Source organism: Lasioglossum baleicum, chromosome 10, assembly GCF_051020765.1.
Source record: "Lasioglossum baleicum chromosome 10, iyLasBale1, whole genome shotgun sequence".
NCBI lineage: Eukaryota > Metazoa > Arthropoda > Insecta > Hymenoptera > Halictidae > Lasioglossum > Lasioglossum baleicum.
The window spans coordinates 17,681,916-17,705,218 of record NC_134938.1 but is presented as its reverse complement, the minus strand read 5'-3'; the positions used below and the strand labels follow the sequence as shown (position 1 = coordinate 17,705,218).

At 36.6% G+C, this 23,303-nt stretch overlaps 1 protein-coding gene across 1 annotated transcript; it reads left to right on the top strand.

Annotated features, from left to right (window-relative positions):
* LOC143212789 (esterase E4-like) lies at positions 1–22,833 on the top strand. The gene is made up of 8 exons (XM_076431925.1): positions 1–393; positions 14,420–14,708; positions 16,792–16,977; positions 17,764–17,957; positions 18,043–18,199; positions 20,769–21,095; positions 21,697–21,841; positions 22,508–22,833. Exons 1-8 carry the CDS (start codon positions 262–264, stop codon positions 22,650–22,652), a joined length of 1,575 nt encoding a protein of 524 aa, XP_076288040.1. The 5' UTR covers positions 1–261; the 3' UTR covers positions 22,653–22,833.
* The last annotated feature ends 470 nt before the right edge of the window (positions 22,834–23,303 follow it).

Here is a 23,303-nt window from a genome sequence, read left to right as displayed (position 1 = left end):
CTCAAGTACACGTGGGCGACGTTGTACGTAAGCGGCCGTACACAACTCATGCGCTACCTCAATGGTAACTCCTGCCATCCGTGCAAGAAACCTATAAGGAAATATATAACTGGTGCATGTTTTGTGATACTTTGTGATACAATATCAGCTCGTATATAAAAGCTTCCATTTTGACCGTGAAGCTTAAGTATCTCACGCGACGTTCATACTACATATAGTTCAGTGGATCGTCGAACGTTGACTGGACATTGATTAATCATAATGAAGCCGGTGATAAGCGTGAAACAGGGAAAATTGCGGGGCACGTCCATCAAAGGTGTTGTAGGACTCCCTTACATCGTGTTTCGAGGAATACCATTCGCAGCCCCTCCTATCGGAGAACTTAGGTTTAAGGTAAGTGATTTATCATACGTAGATTGCGAATCTTCATGTAACATAAACATTTTCTGCATCTGTTACAAGCTACACGAGCCACTTAAGGGGGTAGACTCGTTTTTTCAGGATTGCAAGGGTGCGGGATGCGTCTTTTCATTTCTCGATAATGCAAAGATGTTTCTTTCTTTTAGTACTCAAAAGTGCTGGATAAAAGATCAATCTAGGCCGCGATCGCCCTCAAAAGTTCCATTTTTACGTTTACGGGGCCTCTGATATTCGAATTAGTTATCGTCTGAATACTTTCCTCAACGAATTAGTTGCGTTAAACCAATGTTGGACCATCTGCAAAATTAAGTCGAGCGTTGAAGGATACTGAAAGTGTCCCGGGATATTTTAACGGTTCTCGGGTCTTTGTCACTGACTCAGGTCAGAAGTGGAAGGCCTGCAACCTTCAAATTCAAAGAAGCCCTGAGTAATAAATTAAGGGTCCTCCCACATCTGTTTTTCCCGAGTGGACTCAACAGAGGTTTTTCTTTCACCTAAAACTGTAGCTTCACTTTAGTTTCGGCTTGCTAGCGATACAGACAGTGTTGGGCAAATTTTATTTTAAATAATAAATGAACAGGTGATTTTAATTGCAAATAATAACCAAACTTTTTATTTAAATAAAAATAATTTATATAATTCCAAAAATGATGTATTTATTATTTCTTATTTGCAAATAAAAGATTATTTATTATTTATTATTGTTATTATTATTTATTATTTTATTATTTAAACGTAAAAATAGGACTTTTCAGGCCGATTTTGGCCAAAATTGATCTTTTATCTAGCACTTTTGACTACTTTGCATTATCTTTGCATTATCGAGAAGTGAGAAGGCGCATACCGCACCCTTGCAATCTCCGAAACGCGTTTACTCCCTTAAGCGATTATTCTGGTTGCAAATTTTCAAAAATACTTTCTGTTCCGCATTTTCTTCATCCTTAGGCCGGTCTCGTGTGAAGATCCACAAATCTCAACCAATTTTAATCTTTCATAATTCTGTTATATCAATTATGCGAGTCTTGTTCTTTGGCCTAGCTGCGTTATATATAGAACAGCAGGATATCTCGGAAGGCGTTGTCGTTATCAAAAATGTGTTCGTACAAAAGTTGTTTAATATGACGGGGGCTACATTATGTACTATTAATTGCTTTCTTGTGGGTGGAGTAGTGTAGAAGATCTGAATATGAATCTAGTTTTCTTAAATGGAATATTATATTTTTCTCTTCAGAGAATAATAGCAGGTACTGAAACAAATCCAAAAAGGTGCCACATGATATTATTCTGAGTTGGTTAAAGGTAAATCGTTAGCTTACGTTCTGCATCGACCGACAACCACTGCCGAGTGTCGTCGAATGCCTAGTAGCACAAAAATATTGGATGAATATTTTTTTCGGACATTAGGAAAACATTTTTTAAGCCACACTTTTTCATATGAGAAAAAATATTGGATCTGAATATTGTATACATATACACAAGAAATGTAAATTGAATGTTTAGAAAATATAAGCTAAATATTCAGAGAATATAAATTAGATATTTAAACAATATGAAGTAAATATTTAAAAAATGTGAAACCAATATTTAAATAACATTCAATTAAATCTTCAAATTTAAGAAAAAGTTATAACAAGAATTAGAAACTATATATAATACTACTTTCTGTGCACTGCTTGAGGGAATATTCAACTTTGTCTTCGAAAGGAGCTTATTAAAATCCAGAAATTTTTATGCAGTTGGCGGGATTCGAACTGGGGACTATATACCGTTTACGTGATGATGTGCTTTCTCGCTGAGCTATGTGAACTTAAATTGTGACATTCACTTTTTATTCTCATAAAGGCTTTTGAGCCTTTTATTTTAACGGTCCTCGGGTCTTTGTCACTGACTCAGGTCCGAAGTGGAAGGCCTGCAACCTTCAAATTCAAAGAGGCCCTGAGTAATAAATTAAGGGTCCTCCCACATCTGTTTTTCCCCGAGTGGACCCAACAGGAGTTTTTCTTTCCCCTAAAACTTTCTCTGTAGCTTCACTTCAGTTTCGGCTTGCTAACGATACAGACGTTTTCTGACTAGTTCTTCTTTGGTCGAATAAAGAACAGATACTTTGAATTCTTGTGCGTTATTTATTGAATTATAAATACCCATTTCCATTACTTTCTTTTTTTGAGCCTTCATATCAAATCATACAATTATTAGAAGATGTTAGACACACTGTGTACTTGTGTGACACGGTCGTAATGGTTTCGACACGGAATCCTTGGGAGCTGAAAATCGGTTATTGAAAAAAAGCACCTTGTACGTTCTGCCGATGAAAATGTTTTGGATGTGAGCAAGCGGACAAGTTCGGGAGCCGTACAGGTAACCTATGACGTCACCTAGTCTGCGACGCGTGTGGTAGAACGTTACCGCGGAACAGCGAGTCGGCTATTATCAACACCACGTGTTGCTATTATACGTAGATCGAATAGCACGCGTTAGGTCTAGCGAGGCATAAGCTTTAGTCTCCGATCATTTTTGATTCAGTGCCTTTAGCTTCGATTTTCACAATCTTACCGATTCCGCGATACCGTTAGCAACACCCTCGCTTTGTTACTAGATACTACGTAACAAACGCATGCGTGTATCAATTTAGTTTCTCCTTTTTCTGTAATTATATTTGAGAATATACTTGTATATTTGGACTACTCAATCGAGATACTTTCGACAAGAACTTAATATCATTCAAACAATACCGTCCATTCAACCGAATCTCCTACTAAGAAAGGAAATCCTAGAGCAACCCTCAACCACCTTGCGACTTCATGAAAATCAGTTTATCTCCTTCGATCTCTCGCGAGGCTCCAGGTTGAACAGAAGAGATAAACTTCTATTTTTTTAGGTAAAAATCAAACTACTTTTTTTTTTAATGAAGCACATCCTATTAGTATTGTATTAACGACAAAGAGATATACAATGTATATATTTTCTTAATTACTTCAATTGTACTTCAGCATAGAAACACATACAATATATTTGCTAAATAAACAAAAACATTTTATTGTGAAAAACATATATATTGTTATAATGTATATATATATATAATGTTTTAAATAATTATATACAAGCAAAGTTTTTATTCTAGATAGCTAACGAATGAATAATATTCTCCGCTTCAACAGGGCCAGGGCCTCTCCCAAATACTTTGACTTTGACTGCAGTCAAATGCGTATACAGGGTGTTTCACGCAATTGTTTCAGGCCATAACTCCATTATTAATTATTAATGCATTTACGAAAAAATATCAAAGGAGAAAAATAAATGGTTCTCAGAACGCTACATTTGTAGGCCCTTAGATTTTTTTAGGTGCAACTGTGCATGTGCAATTAACAATTGCATCATTTCTTTAAATAGAAATGCATATTTTTTGTTGCACTAATCGATTCCTTTGATTCTAAGTATCACTGATTCCTCACTACTAGTTTTTTTTCTATGGTACCCTAATAATTTTTTACGTAGAACAAACAGAGGAATCGATCAGTGCAACAAAGAAATATGCATTTCTATTTAAAGAAATGATGCAATTGTTAATTGCACATGTACAGTGGCATCTAATAAAATCTTAGGGCCTACGCTCTTCGAACCATTTATCTTCCACTTTTGATATTTTTTCGTAAATGCATTAATAACGGAGTTATGGCCTGAAACAATTGCGTGAAACACCTTGTATTTTCTAGCGCTGCGAGTCTAAACTCCAGACTCTGCATGTTTAGACAAAGCCGAGAAAGATCTCGAATAGATTCCAGGAATGCTATAGGGAGTCTGTTGCTAATTCCTTTATTCATGGTTGTTACGAACTTTTTAATCTACAGTTCAATCACATTGCGTAAGACTTTAGGAGCTATGATTATTTTTTGTGCAACAATTTTATCGCACATACTAACTTAATTAATGTTCTTATAATATAAATGTATGTCGATTAAGTGACATACACGAATTCAAAGTACATTAAAAGTAAACATTTTACTTCCAATATTAAATAAAGATTTATATTATATTTGAAACCAATATTTCATTCGTAATATGAAAGGTGTGTAAATATATCTTCCAGCATATTCTGGAACAAACATTTTACCATATTAAACGTTAAACAAAATATTTCCTGCATGTTAGAAAAAAAATTCTATTTCTAATATTATATAAAGATTCATTTTATAACGAGAAAAAAATTTTTTTTCCTTAATATGAAATAAATATTATCTGTATATTAGGAAAAAATATTTGCTACTTAATGTAAAATAAATATTGTATGTATATTTGAATATTAAAAACAGATTGAAGCTCTTTTTAATATTATATGAATGTGTATACAATATTTTGTGCTACTAGGGAAATTACTGCGTTCGAACTTATTTTCCACGTGCTTTTTTCATTAGTTCTTTCATGATCGACAAATTAGTTTGAGACGTGCTTTCAGTAAGCAAACGAAGTCAAAGTATCTGAATTTTTAGTTGAAAGTTATTATTATTTCTGTTTAATTATTGTACTGTTGCGTTCAGCTCTGTTGGTGTACTACTTCAGTTCTTTTCTTTCAGTGTGACTGTTTTGTCTAATCTTTTTAGTGTGTTGTGGGCCTGTTTAATAAGTTCAAATGTCTCTAACTGTTAAACAGAGGTTATCTGGGTTAGATTGATACCTACTATACAGTCAAGTCAGTAGTAAATTCCGCTCGCATGCAGATCAATATCGGATCAATACAAATGTGTATTTTCAATGATGATGGACACGTAGAAGGATGAAAAATGATTTAACTAGTAAGTGTACTTGTTACGGTTAGAGAAGAAATTCCGTTCGACTTTCTCACGGGAATCTATTCAAGATCGTCTCAGTCAGGAAGCGTCTCCCAGATAACCTTTTCCTATCATAGTTGAACCTTTTAATGAAGACCGAGCTCTGACCCGATTTAATTGGAAGTGACAAAAAACGAGAGTCTGGCCCTAAGTGCCCATAGATCACACTGTCCAACAACTTGTTTTGTTTCCTAATTACTGTTGGGTGGTTCTCAATCTGGCCTTAATTTTTCTCCTAGACGCACAGTTTTTGGGAAACATGACTTTGAAAAAGAGAACATATTTTTCAACTTTAAACAAATATTATGATGTTATTATAAAAGATATCGAATTGTTCTTTACAGCAAAAGATTTTGTAGACTTTCCCGAATACAGTGATATCCAACAATATTAATAAATTATGATTGTTTAAACATATGTTTAAACCCAGATAGCACAGGACATCTTACAGACGTCGTTTTCTTGTCTTTTTTACATCTTTACGTCTTACGCCCCTAAGAGACGCCTTTCACACGTCCATAAAGGCGTTTTCATAGACGCCGTTTTTACGGTTGAAGGAAGGCTCATTTCTGCCGTAAAAACGACGTCTCCAAAAAGATGCCTTTATGGACGTGTAAAAGCCGCCTCTTTGGAGACGTCGATTTTACGGCAGAAATGAGACGCATAAAAGGCACCTTCCTTCAACCGTCAAAACGACGTCTCAAAAATGAGACGTACAAAAGAGCATTTTTCCCGGACTGAGGAACTTCTAAATATAGAACTATCAAATAAATCTTTATTTAATATTGAATCAATTCAATAATATTGAATTGAAGTGTCACTTAATCGACATACATTTATATTATACATTATTTACAACATATTATATTTTTTGAATTTATCTGAAAAATAAGGGTACAGCGGAAAATCGAACTATACTACGCGATAGAGCAGACTTCTATCTTGAGAAACTACCCTTTCAAGTTTGGAACGTCGAGGTTTTTTTCGAACCTGAAAGCAAAATATCTTCGCCTGACATGAGTTGCCGCCAGTGGCGGTCGGGACGGGATACGGCCCACAGCAGAGTTGGGCATTAATCGATTAAAATTTTAGTCATGATTGATTGATTAATTTGTACGATTAAAAAAAGAAATCATCGAAAAATCGAGGATTGATTCAATCGATTGAAGTTAATCGTCAATCGTTGATCAAAAAAAGAAATCATGGAAAAAAACATAAAAACAAGTAAACAGAGTTTTTATTATAGACCAAATGATAATACACCTAAATTCAGTTTACATTTTTTTCAGTATTCATTGAGTTTTGATTCCGTATTTCATTTCGAAATTTTTGCAGTTAATCATTAATCAATTCTCCGATTGACGTTTAATAATTATAATCGTTAATCGCAATTAACGACTAAAGTAGAAATTTATTCGATTAGGGTCGCTTAATAACCATAGCAGTTGAAGAAGCGAAGTAAAACAATCGAACAAAAGGGTGAAAATTTTTAAGGATATATCATAAATTATATATAAAGAAAAATGTAAAATAGTTAGTTAGAAACAATTGTTTAAATAAAAATAAAATTAATAATAATTTTTTTATTTTAAATAAACGAAGTTTTCGTTCATTAGATAACTTTTTTTTGCCAAATGGTGACAAAAAATCCGTAAGAATGAAACTAGCCAACAAAGTTACCGTTTTATCGTACATTGAAAAAAGTGGGTAATTGTGCATAAAGGGTCCCACCTCACCGATTTTGATAAAATTTAAATATGTTGTAAAACTCAACATTCTGAACAACTTTTTCCTATACATGTAACCGCCGCTCAGCCTTAGTTTTTGAGAGATTTGCGAAAAACTGCAGATACTACTACATTGAATTTTGCCTATACGTGCACACCCGTGTTGTGCGTATATGCGTTAGCATGATGCGACCACTCGTCAACTGTTTCTGCAGATATATCACTACGATCGTCGAACGATCTATGTATATACTGCGTGAACTTTTTAAATCATATGATGATGAAGAATGAGTACATATTATATTACGACGACACCACACACACCCAGGGTTGCCAGATGCTAGACGTGCCAGGCCCCTTACGTTTCCGTCCCTCGCCTACAAGCTGCGTTAAGCCTGCCTTCGCTTCCCCCACTCTTACCACTGCCGCTGCCGCGTGCCGCGTGGAGCATGCTACCGAGTGGCGCAGAAAACAGCGTACGCTCTTATACAAGCTGATTCGCTACGGAAAGGTAGACTATACTGCTATAATGAAATAAATTTATTCGTGTATTGTTAAATAAACACAAATTAAGGTTTGAAAAATGTATATTTGCGACACTCTGCTAATTACAATCACTGCTATTGCTTTCGCTAGTATTCTATTCTACCTAAAGGTAGGCTATACTGCAATAACGAAATAAATTTATTCTTGTATATTGTTAAATAAACACAAATTATGTTTTAAAAAATGTATATTTGCGACCTGCTAATTACAATCACCGCTTTCGCTTCCTATAATTAAATTTTCAAATTCTTGCGGTATACTTTCTTTCTCGTACATATCGCTATTAAAATTCTGTATAAAATCATCGCTTATAACATAATCGCTACATTTCATATGAGTATTCCTAAATTCTAATTTAACTCTACCGAGTGCAGCAACCATTTGAGGCTGCAGTCGATTGCGATCTGCCGTTTTCATTTCACTTATTAGAGAGAAAAATCGTTCAATTTTGGTACGAAATTAATGACATGTGTGATAGTAACGGTAAAAAACTATTTAATAATATTTCAAGTTTGGCACTGGCATGTTTATCGTTATCACAATCAAACGCTGAAATTGAACGATTTTTCTCCCTAATAAGTGAAATGAAAACGGCATATCGCAATCAACTGCAGCCTCAAATGGTTGCTGCACTCGGTAGAGTTAAATTAGAATTTAGGAATACTCATATGAAATGTAGCGATTATGTTATAAGCGACGATTTTATACAGAATTTTAATAGCGATATGTACGAGAAAGAAAGTATACCGCAAGAATTTGAAAATTTAATTATAGGAAGCGAAAGCGGTGATTGTAATTAGCAGGTCGCAAATATACATTTTTTAAAACATAATTTGTGTTTATTTAACAATGTACAAGAATAAATTTATTTCGTTATTGCAGTATAGCCTACCTTTAGGTAGAATAGAATACTAGCGAAAGCAATAGCAGTGATTGTAATTAGCAGAGTGTCGCAAATATACATTTTTCAAACCTTAATTTGTGTTTATTTAACAATACACGAATAAATTTATTTCATTATAGCAGTATAGTCTACCTTTCCGTAGCGAATCAGCTTGTATAAGAGCGTACGCTGTTTTCTGCGCCACTCGGTAGCATGCTCCACGCGGCACGCGGCAGCGGCAGTGGTAAGAGTGGGGGAAGCGAAGGCAGGCTTAACGCAGCTTGTAGGCGAGGGACGGAAACGTAAGGGGCAGCATCTGGCAACCCTGCACACACCCACAGAGTGTTTCTGAGCGGACAACCCGAAAAATCCATTTTCTGTTTATTTTTTTTGTAAACACGTTGTGGGTTCCATATACGACAATATACACATGTGTAAGGTGAGCTTTCAATTTTGAAAGACTACTCCTGGATATTCGTATGCGTGGTCGGGCCGGCCTGGCGGCCGGCCCTCTTCGCCCCCCACTGCCTAACCCTAACTAATTCTGATCGCATGATTTTTCCATTACTAGTTCAAATTCTGTATGACGGCTATATAGAATGAAAAGATTATGCGATCAGAATTAGTTAGGGTTAGGTAGTGGGGGGCGGAGAGGGCCGGCCGTCAGGCCTGCCCGATCACGCGTACGGAAATACAGGAGTAGTCTTTCAATATTGAAAGCTCACCTTATATATGTATCACCTTATATAGAACCCACAACGTGTTTACAAAAAAAAAATAAACAGAAAATAGACTTTTTCGGGTTATCCGCTCAGAAACACTCTGTGGGTGTGTGTGGTGTCGTCGCGTCGTAATATAATATGTACTCATTCTTCATCATCATACGATTTAAAAAGTTCACGCGGTATATCGGATCGTCCGACGATCGTAGTGATATATCTGTAGAAATAGTTGACGAGCGGTTGCATCATGCTGAAGCATACGCACAGAACGGGCGTGCACGTATAGGCAAAATTAAATGTAGTAGTAGCTGCAGTTTTTCGCAAATCTCTCAAAAACTAAGGCTGAGCGGCGGTTACATGTATAGGAAAAAGTTGTTCAGAATGTTGAGTTTTACAACATATTTAAATTTTATCAAAATCGGTGAGGTGGGACCCTTTATGCACAATTACCAAAATTATTTTGTAATAGCCCATGCTATGTGAACTATGTCTCTTTCTTTCCCATACGCTCTCCTTCTTTGCGTCGCAAATTCTGATCGTTCATTATTTTTTCTATGTTTTTCTATGATTCTATCATTGAAACAATTGGCTTGTGATAGCTAAAATATGATATAAATATTCTTGATTCAATTTTGTCTAAATGTCTTGCAAACACTGCATCGAGAGTTGTTCCTGGTCTTGTCGTCGCTTCATTAGGATTATATACCATTTCCAATCTTAATTTACTTCTAAACATTACTAGACTGTAAGAAGTTTCACTTCTGCCACGCGTGGTTTCCCACGCGTATGTTTTTTATTTGTTAAAGTAACTACAATAAATCCAAATTTATATGAGTAAATTAAAATTGCAGATAGAATCGTAAGCTTTGTACCTCAAAGTGGCGTATAATGAAATCGGACATTTCCTATGCAACAATGTAATACATGTAAATATACAGGGTCTGCCCGGAAAGTAATGCAACCACATTTAAAAAAAAAAATCTATTAAACATATGGGTAGAAACCTTCAAATTTCTTCAAAGTAGGATCCTTGGGCGTCGATACATTTTTTCCAACGCGATTTCTATGCTTCGTATGCTCCCTGGAAGGCGTTTTTTGGAACCTCTCGTAGTACCCTCGTCACGGCCTCTTTGACGCGTCCCACGCTTTCAAAATGGCATCCTTTTAACACATTTTTAATTTTTGGAAACAAGAAGAAGTTGGCGGGAGACAAGTCAGGACTGTGTATAGGGTGTCCCAATATTCGTGAAAATCCCGAAAGGGGGTGGTTCCTGAGACCATTCTAAGAGACATTTCCCTTTGCACCAACGTCAACTGCGGCTTTGTTTAAGAGTTATTAACGAAAAACACGGACCAATCAGAGCGCGCCCTGGGCCGCCGCGCCGCGCCGCGTCGGCAAGCGAGTGTCGGTGGTACGCCGTGACATCGCAACGAACAAGAGTTTCTCGATAATGTGAATCCTCTCCGATTTCGATGACCTTTGAATACGTTGTTAAGACCATGATTCTGAACAACATTTCTCTTTAGACTATTTGGCAGTTGGCTTTAGTTTACGAGATAATCGTAAAAAAAGAGAAGAAGCAGAAACTGATTGAATTAAAAACTCACCTATTCAGCCGTAAATCCATTTGCTGCTTCGAAATGTGTGTCACTGGGTCACTCGGTGACGAACTGCACAGATGTCTTCAGATATACGAAAGTATACTTTCAGTACCGAAAGCCAAGGGACGTACGGCCAGGTCGACGAACTGCACAGCCGGTGGTAGAAGGCCAAAGCCTAAGGGATGCGCGGTCAAGTCGACGATCCAGAATTTCATTTTTACTTTCGAATCGATAAATAATTCGTATGTTTATTTCACACAGATGCCTTGAAATTTCTCCACACTCACAATCACTGTTCACATTTGTCAACACGTAGTTACGCACTAATAATAATTGCCATATCCCTTGTACTGCTGCACAAATCACAACAATCAGGTAATGCAATCACTAGACCGCGGATTTCATGCATTTGTAGCAAACATGAGTAGGTGCATTTTAAGACAGCAGAGAGATTAAAATAATTTCAAAACACCATAGTATTATTTTCAACTTCTTAACATGATCACAGTGAGAATCAAATATCTGTCTGGCTCCTGTCCCTTGTAATAGCGGCAGCCAACTTTCATTTTACATAAAGATCCGCAGTCTAGTGATTAGTTTAAATATCACTATCAAAAACACAGCTAATAGCAACCGTTAGCTTTGAATTGACAAGTCTTTGGAGATGTTCTCTCTACCGCGGCTCTAACGACACTGATTTTCCGCAAGATTTTTCTGAAGAATTTAAGAAGGGCATTTAGAGTGTCGAAATTCGAAATGCACGCTGTAGCACGTTTACGAAAACGAAGGGACGGTTAGACGAAAAATAGAATTCGAGAAGGACCGCTTAAAGATTTATGGCAATCACGTGTTTAGTTTTTCCTGCAGATTGGTACGCAGAGTCGATGGGTAACCGTTCGAAAACGTCGTCTGTCCTTCTTTTAGAAAGTTTCTTAAGGAAGGTATAGGACAATAGGGATGGTACGCTGACCTGACATTTCTACCCCTTGCTGGGTAAAAGGACGGATGACGTTTTCGAACGCGCGGTTACCCATCGACTCTGCGTATCAATCTACAGGAAAAACTAAACATGTGATTGCCATAAATCTTAAAGCGGTCCTTCTCGTGTCCTGTTTTTCGTCTAACCGTCCCGTCGTTTTCGTAAACGTGCTACAGCGTGCATTTCGAATTTCGACACTCTAAATGCCCTTCCTAAATTCTTTAGAAAAATCTTGCGGAAAATCAGTGTCGCTCGAGCCGCGGTAGAGAGAACATCTCCAAAGATTTGTCAATTCAAAGCTAACAGTTGTTATTAGCTGTGTTTTTGATAGTGATATTTAAACTAATCACTAGACTGCGAATCTTTATGAAAAATTAATGTTGGCTGCCGCTATTGCAAGGGACAGGAGCCAGACAGATATTTGATTCTCACTGTGATCATGTTAAGAAGTTGAAAATAATACTATGGTGTTTTGAAATTATTTTAATCTCTCTGCTATCTTAAAATGCACCTACTCATGTTTGCTACAAATGCATGAAATCCGCGGTCTAGTGATTGCATTACCTGATTGTCGTGATTTGTGCAGCAGTACAAGGGATATGGCAATTATTATTAATGCATAACTATGTGTTGACAAATGTGAACAGTGATTGTGAGTGTGGAGAAATTTCAAGGCATCTGTGTGAAATAAACATACGAATTATTTATCGATTCGAAAGTGAAGGTGAAATTCTGGATCGTCGACTTGACCGCGCATCCCTTAGGCCTTCTACCACCGGCTGTGCAGTTCGTCGACCTGGCTGTATGCCCCTTACCTTTCGGTATACCTGAAGACATCTGTGCAGTTCGTCACCGAGTGACCCAGTGACACACATTTCGAAGCAGCAAATGGATTTACGGCTGAATAAGTGAGTTTTTAATACAATCAGTTTCTGCTTCTTCTCTTTTTTTACGATTGTCTCGTAAACTAAATCCAACTGCCAAATAGTCTAAAGAGAAATGTTGTTCAGAATAATGGTCTTGACCACATATCCAAAGCTCATTGAAATCGGATAGAAGCTAGTAGTACATCGATCCCATGGATTTACAAGTGAAGTTTCTCGCGATAATCTCGTAAACTAAAGCCGATCGCCAAAAAGTCTAAAGAGAAATGTTGTTCAGAATAATGATCTTGACCACATATCCAAAGCTTATTGAAATCAGAGAGCATTCGCATAATCGAGAAACTCTTGTTCGTTGCGATGTCACGGCGCACAGTGGTGCCAAATGGCCAAAAAGCGGAAAAAAATCTATAAAACCAGACCATCCAACAAATTTGCTTGAAAATTTGTGGAAAGCATGCCACAGGTACAACGGTTATGTGGCAAGAACATAAATATTTATTTATTTATTAATTAATTTATTTTTTCATTAAAATTTTTTTTTACATGTTTTACAGTTCTCCGATTTTGATGAAATTTAAATATGTTATAGATCTCAACATTTTGAACAACTTTTTCCTTTTCCAATATAGGGGGGTAGCTTTTAGTTTTCGAGATATTCGCATTTTCGTATGCAGGAACTGACCAGGAGCCGTAAGAGCTGTGTACAGTGTACATACATATAATACATATGTGTACATACCAAGATTTTCACCACTTTTAACCACTTATACCTCGTGTGTATGTTAATCAATTTCGATGAAATTTTCAGTATATATACAACCAACGTAGATCTACTAAACGTATATTTTAAATTTTCTATACGGGGACAAATAAAAAAAATTTTTAAACAGCCTTTTTTTACGTAATTGCTATTCTTTCAAAAAATTTTTTGCACGTTATTTAGTAAACAACTGCATTTAATTGATCACAAAAAATCAGATCGTTTGGTAAAAGTTTGGATACATGCGACTGACTATAGTTAGAAAAAATTGGTCGCAGAGCCAGGTTCGCAGGAGTTCGCAGCCAAAACCTGGTTGGATATGTACTTTAAAGTGTGTTGCATGATTTGCAACAAGTTTTATCTTGGCGCTTTTTGGCGCAAACAAGTTATGTCAAATTAAACTTTAATTCTACTATTCAAAATAGCTCTTTTTCAATTTGTGTTTTAGATAAATAAATGACACTTACATTAATTAAAGCCACGTTAAATAAATCATCTATTATAAACATAATCAAATTATAATATTGTTCAAGTGTTATAATGTTTTAGATTCTTGTGGCTGCGTTTATACGTAGACGCATTTATAAGCCAAAATCGCAGGTTTCCTACTTCCAAACTTTCATGTCATATTATTCATAGAAATAAGTGATACTTATGAAAAATTTTTATTGGTTTAAATTCTCCAACTATATAGTAAACAAAATTGCAATGAAAAATCTATGTACCTAAGATTCGAAAAATTGATTTTTTTCCCTGCTCGCACCACTGTGCGGCGTACCACCGACACTCGCTTGTCGGCGCGGCGCGGCGCGGCGCGGCCGCCCAGGGCACGCTCTGATTGGTCCGTGTTTTTCGTTAATAACTCCTAAACAAAGCCGCAGTTGACATTGGTGCAAAGGAAAATGTCTCTTAGAATGGTCTCAGGAACCTCCCATTTCCAGGAACTACACTTGTTTTGGGACACCCTAGTATAAGAATAATTCACGACAAACACAAATTTTGATTTCTGTACACAAAGATTAAAGTAAATTTGATCTACGTTTGTATTGCACTAATATTTTTGTTCTTAGGATCCAAAACCACCTGCAAGATGGAGGGGTATAAAGGATACCACCGAACGTGCGGTAAACGTATCTCCGCAAAGACTAGACTGTCCGCCTTATACAATATTGGGCGATGAGGATTGTCTATACTTAAACGTTTCTACTAGTTCCCTTACCGGATCCAAACCAGTAATGTTCTGGATCCATAGCGGTGGATTTACTACAGGGGCCGGAACTTCTGTAACTTGGGGGCCCGATTATATAATACCGAAAAATGTTGTTGTTGTTACACCGAATTATAGACTGGGCGCTTTCGGTTAGTTTAATTTTTTATTTTGGATCTCGCGATATGCACACCTCTTTCCAATATTTTTTATTGATTTGCTTCCGTTTGCTTAAAATCGAAACTTAATATGTTGTAATTATACACTCCTCAAAAGAATTAAGGGATCACTTCTGTGAACCCGAAAAATTGCTCCCGCTTTACGTGATCATAACTCCGTAAAAAATTGCTGTACCGATATCGTTAAACAATGGTTTGAAAGCCTGAAACCTCTAGTTTCAGATGCTCTGTTGCTTTTTAACAAAGTTATAATGAGATGAAGACAACATTCACGGTTAACAAAAATTTTGTGCAACTTTGGAACATCACACGGGGAGAAACAAATTTTTTTGATAAATCGCGTTAATATCATTTGGAAGGGCTATCTTTCCTGTGTAAAATGTGTGGTTGTTCAACAGTCTGCGATTTTTTTTATTCGAGCTATTCAACATTGAACTAAATGTTGGCTTTTCAACTTTAACTGGCTCCAGAAAGCGAAAAAATTATCGTAGTATCTTGTGTAAAGAAGCAATAGAAAGAGCGTTTCTTTCTCTTCAAGGCACATCTTTTGTTTTTTCAATTTCATTAACATTTCGATATACCAGGTGTTTCTGAAAATATGCTTAAAAAATGTACAATTTCCATTTTCCCTTTAACTCGCTGTATCTCGGCGAGAAATGATCGTATAATATGTACCATGACCCGTACGTCAGATTGAAGCAGATATTCTGCCGATTCGATCGAGTACCCCATGAACTCGCTGCGACAATTTTTTACCTATGGCAGCTGGGTTTGAAGTTAGTGCTTTGCAGAAAGTAGCGTGCCACGGCCACGTACTGCGGCTGCCTGACATCTCTGAATACGCTACCGCCGCGCTGGCCCACAGTGGAAAAGGACCAAACTCAATTCAAAATCAAAGAACTTTCGATAGAAATGAGGTAGAGCGATGAAATTTTTTTCAAATTAAAGCTGAAACTTTGCAGAATATGGGAAAAATAGGGAGATTATGGTACGAACGTTTTTTAACCTTGAGAAAATTCGTTAAACATGTAGAATTTCAAGAAAATGTGGTTTTCTCCAGTACCACGCGCGGAAAATTTTTTTATAACATGCTATATATCATTTCCCGTAGATTTGTTCACGCTGATTTAAAATCTGCTCTCAAAATTTGTCTGCGACCTCAGGATTTTGCAAGAAATCGATTTTTGTGAACAAAACTAATATAATCATCAGCCGCTGTACGTGGCGCGCTAATTTGTGCGAAGCACTACATAACTTGAAACACAGCTGCCATAGGTAAAAAATTGTCGCAGCTAGTTCATGGGGTACTCAATCGAGTCGGCAGAATATCTGCTTCAATCTGACGTTCGGATCATGGTATTACGATCATTTCTCGCCGAGATACAGCGAGTTAAAGGGAAAATGGAAATTGTACATTTTTTAAGCATATTTTCAGAAACACCTGGTATATCGAAATGTTAATGAAATTGAAAAAACAAAAGATGTGCCTTGAAGAGAAAGAAACGCTCTTTCTATTGCTTTTTTAGAACAGGTTACTACGATAATTTTTTCGCTTTCTGGAGCCAGTTAAAGTTGAAAAGCCAACATTTAGTTCAATGTTGAATAGCTCGAATAAAAAAAATCGCAGACTGTTGAACAACCACACATTTTACACAGGAAAGATAGCCCTTCCAAATGATATTAACGCGATTTATCAAAAAAATTTGTTTCTCCCCGTGTGTTGTTCCAAAGTTGCACAAAATTTTTGTTAACCGTCAATGTTGTCTTTATCTCATTATAACTTTGAAAAAAGCCAACATAGCAACAATTCGAAACAGAGCATCTGAAACTAGAGGTTTCAGGCTTTCAAACCATTGTTTAACGATACCGGTACAGCAATTTTTGGCGGAGTTATGATCACGTAAAGTGAGAGCAATTTTTCGGTGTTCGCAGAAGTGATCCCTTAATTCTTTTGAGGAGTGTATGATCCAGGAATTTATTTATTGAATGAGGTAAATAATTTTAGTAATCTGCTATCCTAAATTGAGATGTAGAAATATTTACTGATTTTTCAAAGGTTTCTTAAACCTGGAGCACAAGGATGCGTCTGGCAATATGGGCTTGAAAGACTTGATTCAAGCTTTGAAATGGGTGATACAGAACATCGAAAATTTTGGTGGAGACCCTAATAATATTACGGTATTCGGGTGCAGTGCAGGTGCAGCTTTAGCACACGCTATGGCCATATCACCATTGTCAAAAGGTATCTTCTTCTAAAACTGCACAAATACATAGTATAAGTTCAACAAATCACTATGACTTTTTCTTTTGATCGAATCTCTTTAACCCTTTGCACTCTTTGTCGAGTGTGACTCGACATTAGAGAAAGAAAAACGTAAATAAAACGGGTTTTTATATGCATTTCGTTCTCCCTTCATTTATTTAATTGTCTTATTTTCTAGTTAAAAACAAATATAAATTACAACAAAGTTTGAGAGCTATATGTAATGTAATTAGTAAATCAAATTGTTTAAAATAAGTAGCAGTCAAGGAACTGTCTAGTAAATTTCAAAATTGTTGGCAACAAAATTAAAAAATAATTCGGAGTACGAAGGTTTAATAATATCAAACGAAAACAGGTCACACGCAGGGCACAATCATACTTTGTTATTCAATTTCTACTCTCGTTTTAAGAATTCCATATTATTATTTCTGTTATAATTGATTGGCCATTTGATTAAAAAAGATTCAAAATAACACGAAGAAGATTAACAAATTATGTCAAATAGTTTTTTTTTTAAATGAATATTTATATTGACCTTTTTGCAAGAATAGGAAAGCTAGTCAAAAGTGAGAATGTATAAACATAGAGTTTATTAATAACCCAAAAAATATACATTTGCTAAGACAAATATTGTTTCCAAGATTAGAACCCTTCTATTATCTCTAATCCTATACTTTTTTTATTATTAATATTATATTGTATTGCTATTTGTAGTAATATTATTATTAGTGCAATCTAATAATCTGGTCTCATTCCTTGTTTTAGGGCTTTTCCATAAACTGATTTTACAAAGTGGAACAGTAACATGTCCTTGGAGTTTTACAACAAGTGAAAGAAGCTTTAGACTGGCATCAAACCTTGGCATAGACTCCACTGATCCAGAGGAAATAGTACAGCGTTTGAGAGAATTACCTGCTGCGGACATCATCAAGGCTCAGACTTCCATTCTTACGACTCATGTACAAATTTTTTCCATTAACACGCATGATTCCGTATTATTACACTGTCAATGCTACATATAATGTGTTCCTTGTCCTTTTATAGGAGGCATGCATGTACGAGCTCGAGTATGGCCTTTGCATAGATACAGCTTCCGAAAATCCAGTTTTCCCTGAGCCGATAGAAAAACTACTTTCAAATGATGTTAACTTGCCTATAATAATAGGACACGTGTCAGATGAATTTATTGTGTTTTTTAAAGGTAATTTTCATAAAAATGCAATGAATGTAGAAAGGACATTAACGCGCTTTGCTTTGGTACTATAAGCTTTTTGAAAAAACTTTACTAATATTTTTTGTAATTGAAAATAGTCAAGAAAGTTTCGAGTCATTGTAAATGTGTATAGACTACTAATATTTTTGTAATTGAAAAATGTGAATAATCTACACATATTTACGGTGACTCAAACTTGTTTAGTATGAGTTAGAATAGTTTGATGCTCATTAATATTTATTAGATGTACAGTAATGTCTCTATCGACGCAAAAAGCTGTACACGCAGGACACAAAAAAATTATCCCCTCCACTGTAGTAATCTGATCTTGGCTCGAGTATATCGGTGTGAATCACTACTAATGCTACACGGATAGTTGCAGTCGTCGGTACAGTTCAAAGGCCCGCGCGTCCTCACAATGTAACATCAATATTTAATCTTTTTTATTATTACTTGTTTTTTTTATGAAACTTTCATCAATATATTCGTGGCATCTTTCCGATTAAAACAAAACCAAACACGATATAATTTCAACTGTATTTAGTGGTTTAAATGACGATGAACGTTTCGGGCGCAAGGAAGGACAGCGTATGCGAAAGAAAGAGACGCGGAGAGTCCCAGTTGCCGGCACAGTTGAAATGCCCTCTCTCTCTACACGCGCTGTCCTCCTCTACGGTCGGATCTGCCTTTAGTCCAGGCGTGGGCAATTTTGCCTCAATTGAGGCAAAACTGTCCCCACCGTAGCGCCCACTGTCCCCCACCAGCATCCGTCGGTACTATGTAGGAAGGACGCGTTTCGCTTGTCGCAAGCAGTGCGCAGGCCTCGTGCATCGGAGCCACGAGGAGCGCGACTGAAAGGAAGCTTGGTGGGGGAAGCAGGCGTTTGAGGGGCTCCACCCGTGCCCACGCCTGCTTTAGTCCAATCAATGAATGCTCATAAGGGTGGCGTAGAGGGAAATGGAAGGAATACAATTTTTAACTTTGGGACTTTGTTTGGACTAGTTAGGAAGTAAACATACTAAAAGTCCCTACTCATAGGAGGTGAGCGGGCTACAGGGGGGCACGTAGAAGTCACCTTTTTCGGTTTTCCGCTTATATCTCAGAAACTATGTGTCCTAGCGATAATACCATTTCATACAAACTTAAAGCTGACAAAATGTGCTATAAGATTGATTCGATTCAGTTTTTCGCTATCTCGCATAGTTTCCGAGATATCCGAGCTCAAAGTTCACGAATTGTGAAAAATAAATTTTTGCCTTATTTGATTAACTAACTCTTCAGCACAATTAGTGAACTTTGAGCGCGGATATCTCGGCAATTATGCGAGATAGCGAAAAACTGAATCGAATCAATCTTGTGGCACATTTTGTCAGCTTTAATTTCGTATTGAATGGTCTTATCGCTAGGACGCATAGTTTCCGATATATACGCGAAAACCGAAAAAGGGGACCTTGTACGTGCCCCCCTGTAGCCCGCTCACCTCCTATGAGGACTTTTAGTATGTTTACCTCCTCACTAGTCCAACCAAAGACTCAAAGTTAAAAATTGTATTCCTTCCATTTCCCTCTACAACTTTTCGTTGACTGGACTACTTTGAAACTAATAAAAATAGCAACTCGTCTACGCTCGTCGCAACCGAATGCCTCAAGGCTTTTGCGTCGATAGAGACATTACTGTACACAGAGTGTATAAGAAGTAATGGTCGTCCGTCCTAGCGGTAAATTCACAGCTCTGGGTCGGTGGACATTTGTAAGAGGAACTTGCCGCAAAATTGTTTATAAGGAAGGAAATTGTTGTTAAAGTTTGTTTTTACATCAACACCTACTCATCGAAAAGAGAAAAAGTTTGAAGAGCCATACGTCGCAAACAAATAGTTAGAGAGATATAAGCTGTTAATAACATTTTTGCATAATTTCATTGCGTGGAGTAATGTGTGGACAGAAGCCTACTCTACAGTCCACACGACCGTGTCGATGAGGCAGAACATAATCGTGCGCGTGTCTCGAGATAAACGATATTTAAAGGGACATTCGTCGATAGGCCCGTACCAAGTCATCGTCTCCCTGCCCGCTCAAATGATAAATTTAAAGTTGCAAAATACGAAAGAGAAAAAAACTTACAAGTTTTTCAGATTCTTCTGTTCCTCTGCCAGATCCGCAGCACATTGCCATTTACGCTAATACGTCTTAACCACTTCGTTCTGCTGGACGTGTTATGTCGCCGCGTTGATACTGTTTGTATTTTGTATACAATATATACATATATGTATAGTATAACACGTCCAAGAGAACGAAGTGGTTAATAACTGTGAAGAACATTTTTTTTTATGCGGTGGAGAGGGACCGCATAAAAAAAGTCTCACTTAGAAAATATGTCAAAGCTTTACGAAATAGCGAGAAAGTTCTGAAACTACTATTAAACTGTATGCATAAACTATTTGTAGCTACAGTTACAAGTTTCTCTTCCTTAGTGTAACTTATTGTAAGGAAAGCAATTAGTGTAAAATATTCTTCGAATGAAGAAAATTGTCCTTCATAATTTTCTTTATTTACTATAGAGAACATTCAGAAGAACGTCGACATTTGGAACGAGTATTTCCCAAAGTATGTAGAGGTTTTAGCATCGGCGAAAAAACTAGGACCTGAGGAAGTAAAAGAATTAATAGAGACTGTCAAAAATCATTATTTTAAAGAGCTACCAGTCAGCCAAGATAACATACGGGAAGTGTTAAACTTCATGGCTGACGTGTCTTTTGTAATTCCTATTAAGCTGTTTTTGGAGGATCGAGTGAAAAGGTCATCAGAGCCTACCTACGTTTATAAATTTGGATACGTTGGTAATCAAAAGACACTCACAGATTTCTTGATAAATCGATACATTAGCGGTAAGTGTGTTTGCAAACTTAATTGTTTTATTTTCATTCGACTATTCAGCTTAAGTAAAGAATTTTGAAATTAAATTGAAATATAAGAAATAATTGTATTTTAATTATCTTTCAATCTTCTTCATAAGGTCTTTATTATTTTCCAGTATACAACTAACCAGTACTAACGTAAAACAATTACTTAATATACTGCAGTTTCTTATTGTATTGTCTAAATTCGTTAAATGATTTTGAAAGATGATTGTTTAACTTTATTCTTATGTAAAAATAAAAGTTTCTTACTCATAACATCATCCGCCGCGTATAGACAATAAATATATTAGATTGCCCCAAAAGTTTCTTTCGGAATGTGTTCCTTTAATATTGCTAAATAAATATTGGGTTGTCCCAAAAGTTGGTTTTCGATTCATGCACATAATGCAAATTTATGTTAGGAAATACTAAAACATTAACATAAAGATTATCGCATTATTTAAAGGAACACATTCCGAAAGAAACTTTTGGGACAACCTATCTTTCGACAATGATCAAAGACAACAATCTTTCGCATTGTGGCTCTAAGAATTTGATTATCAGATTTTTGAGACAAAAATCATTTCAGGAGTTTCCCATGGAGATGAATTGGCGTATTTGTTCAACTTACTTTCTTGTAAGAGTGAACAGGACGTGGTACCTGCGAGAGGAACAACAGACCGATCTGTAATGGAACGTTTTACCACAATGTGGGCAAACTTTGCTAAAACCGGGTAAGTCATTTATGAGACTCTAAATCAGTGCTTCCCAAACCGTGCGCCGCGAAATAATTAAAATTATATCAAAACTGAGTAAAATATGAAATAATATTCTCAATATAAATCATTAAAATAATTAGCTACTAAAATACATACATGCATATACTGCATATACAGGGTGTCCCAAAATTCGTGAACTTCCCGAAAGGGGGTGATTGCTGAGACCATTTCAAGCGACATTTTCTTTTGCAAAAATGTTATCCGCGGCTTTTTTTTAGGAGTTATCAACGAAAAACACAGACCAATCTGAGCGCGACCTAGACGCGAATTGGCACAGTCGGCCCGGCGCGGCGCGCCAACTGTCTATTGTCTATTGGCCGACTGTGCCAACTCGCGTCAAGGTCGCGCTGTGATTGGTCTGTGTTTTTCGTTGATAACTCATAAACAAAGCCGCGGATAACATTTTTGCAAAAGAAAATGTCGCTTGAAATGGTCTCAGGAATCACCCCCTTTCGGGAAGTTCACGAATTTTGGGACACCCTGTATAATATAGGTGCGCCGCAATTTTTTCATTCGCTGTAAAGTGCGCCGCGAGTAAAAAAAGTTTGGAAAGCACTGCTCTAAACTCTAAATGATTCAGGAAGGTATCCAATACTCATTTGTTCAATATTTGTAATGCAGGAACCCAACTCCTACCCTGAATGACGATATAACGGTCTCTTGGGAACCGGCGACGAAGGATAAGATTAATTATTTAGAGATCGATGAAGAATGCAAATTATCCGTCCTTTCATCACACGTGTTAAATACACGCGAAAAAATATAAAATTTAGCATTCAGAGTAAAAGATAAATAAATAGTAAATAAAAGATCATTATTCAGAAAGCCGACGCTATCTTGGATTTTGATGATCTTTAAATATGTTGTCGGATGCATGATTCTGAGGACAACTTTTATCTTATAAAGGAGGTATTTGTCGCGATCGCACTATTTTGAAAGAATGGTAATTATTTTTCTCGGCGCACAGGTTCGATCAATTTCTACACTAAATGAATGAAGGGGCATGATGCCCCTCAAGCTATATTCATTTAGTGTAGAAATTGATCGAACCTGTGCGCCGAGAAAAATAATTACCATTCTTTCAACTTTTATCTGTACATATAATATATTAGTTTCTGAGATATTCACAAGACACTATTTGTACTTAATACCACCGACGAGATATACATAAAATAGACCTATCATCCAATGTATTTTGGCGGCCATCTTTGCCAGGGCCACTTGGCCCTTTTTTCTTGTCACTTCTTGTATTGCCATTTCGGTTTTGGCTACAGACAGGGTCTCGTCCATGATGCTGGCACTAAAATCGGCTGACAGCACAGATGAGATATAAGAATAAGATTCCTATATATCTCGTTTGTGCTGACAGCTTTCTTAGGTAGCACAGACGAGTTTATACATCTCGTCGGTGGAGGTA

What these genes read in the sequence shown, in the direction of transcription:
- LOC143212789 (XM_076431925.1), top strand. Translation starts at nt 262, where the DNA reads ATGAAGCCGGTGATAAGCGTGAAACAGGGAAAATTGCGGGGCACGTCC. An exon ending in CATATCACCATTGTCAAAAG is followed by an intron (nt 16,978 to 17,763) that starts GTATCTTCTTCT and finishes TCCTTGTTTTAG; the next exon opens with GGCTTTTCCATAAACTGATT. An exon ending in ATTTATTGTGTTTTTTAAAG is followed by an intron (nt 18,200 to 20,768) that starts GTAATTTTCATA and finishes TATTTACTATAG; the next exon opens with AGAACATTCAGAAGAACGTC.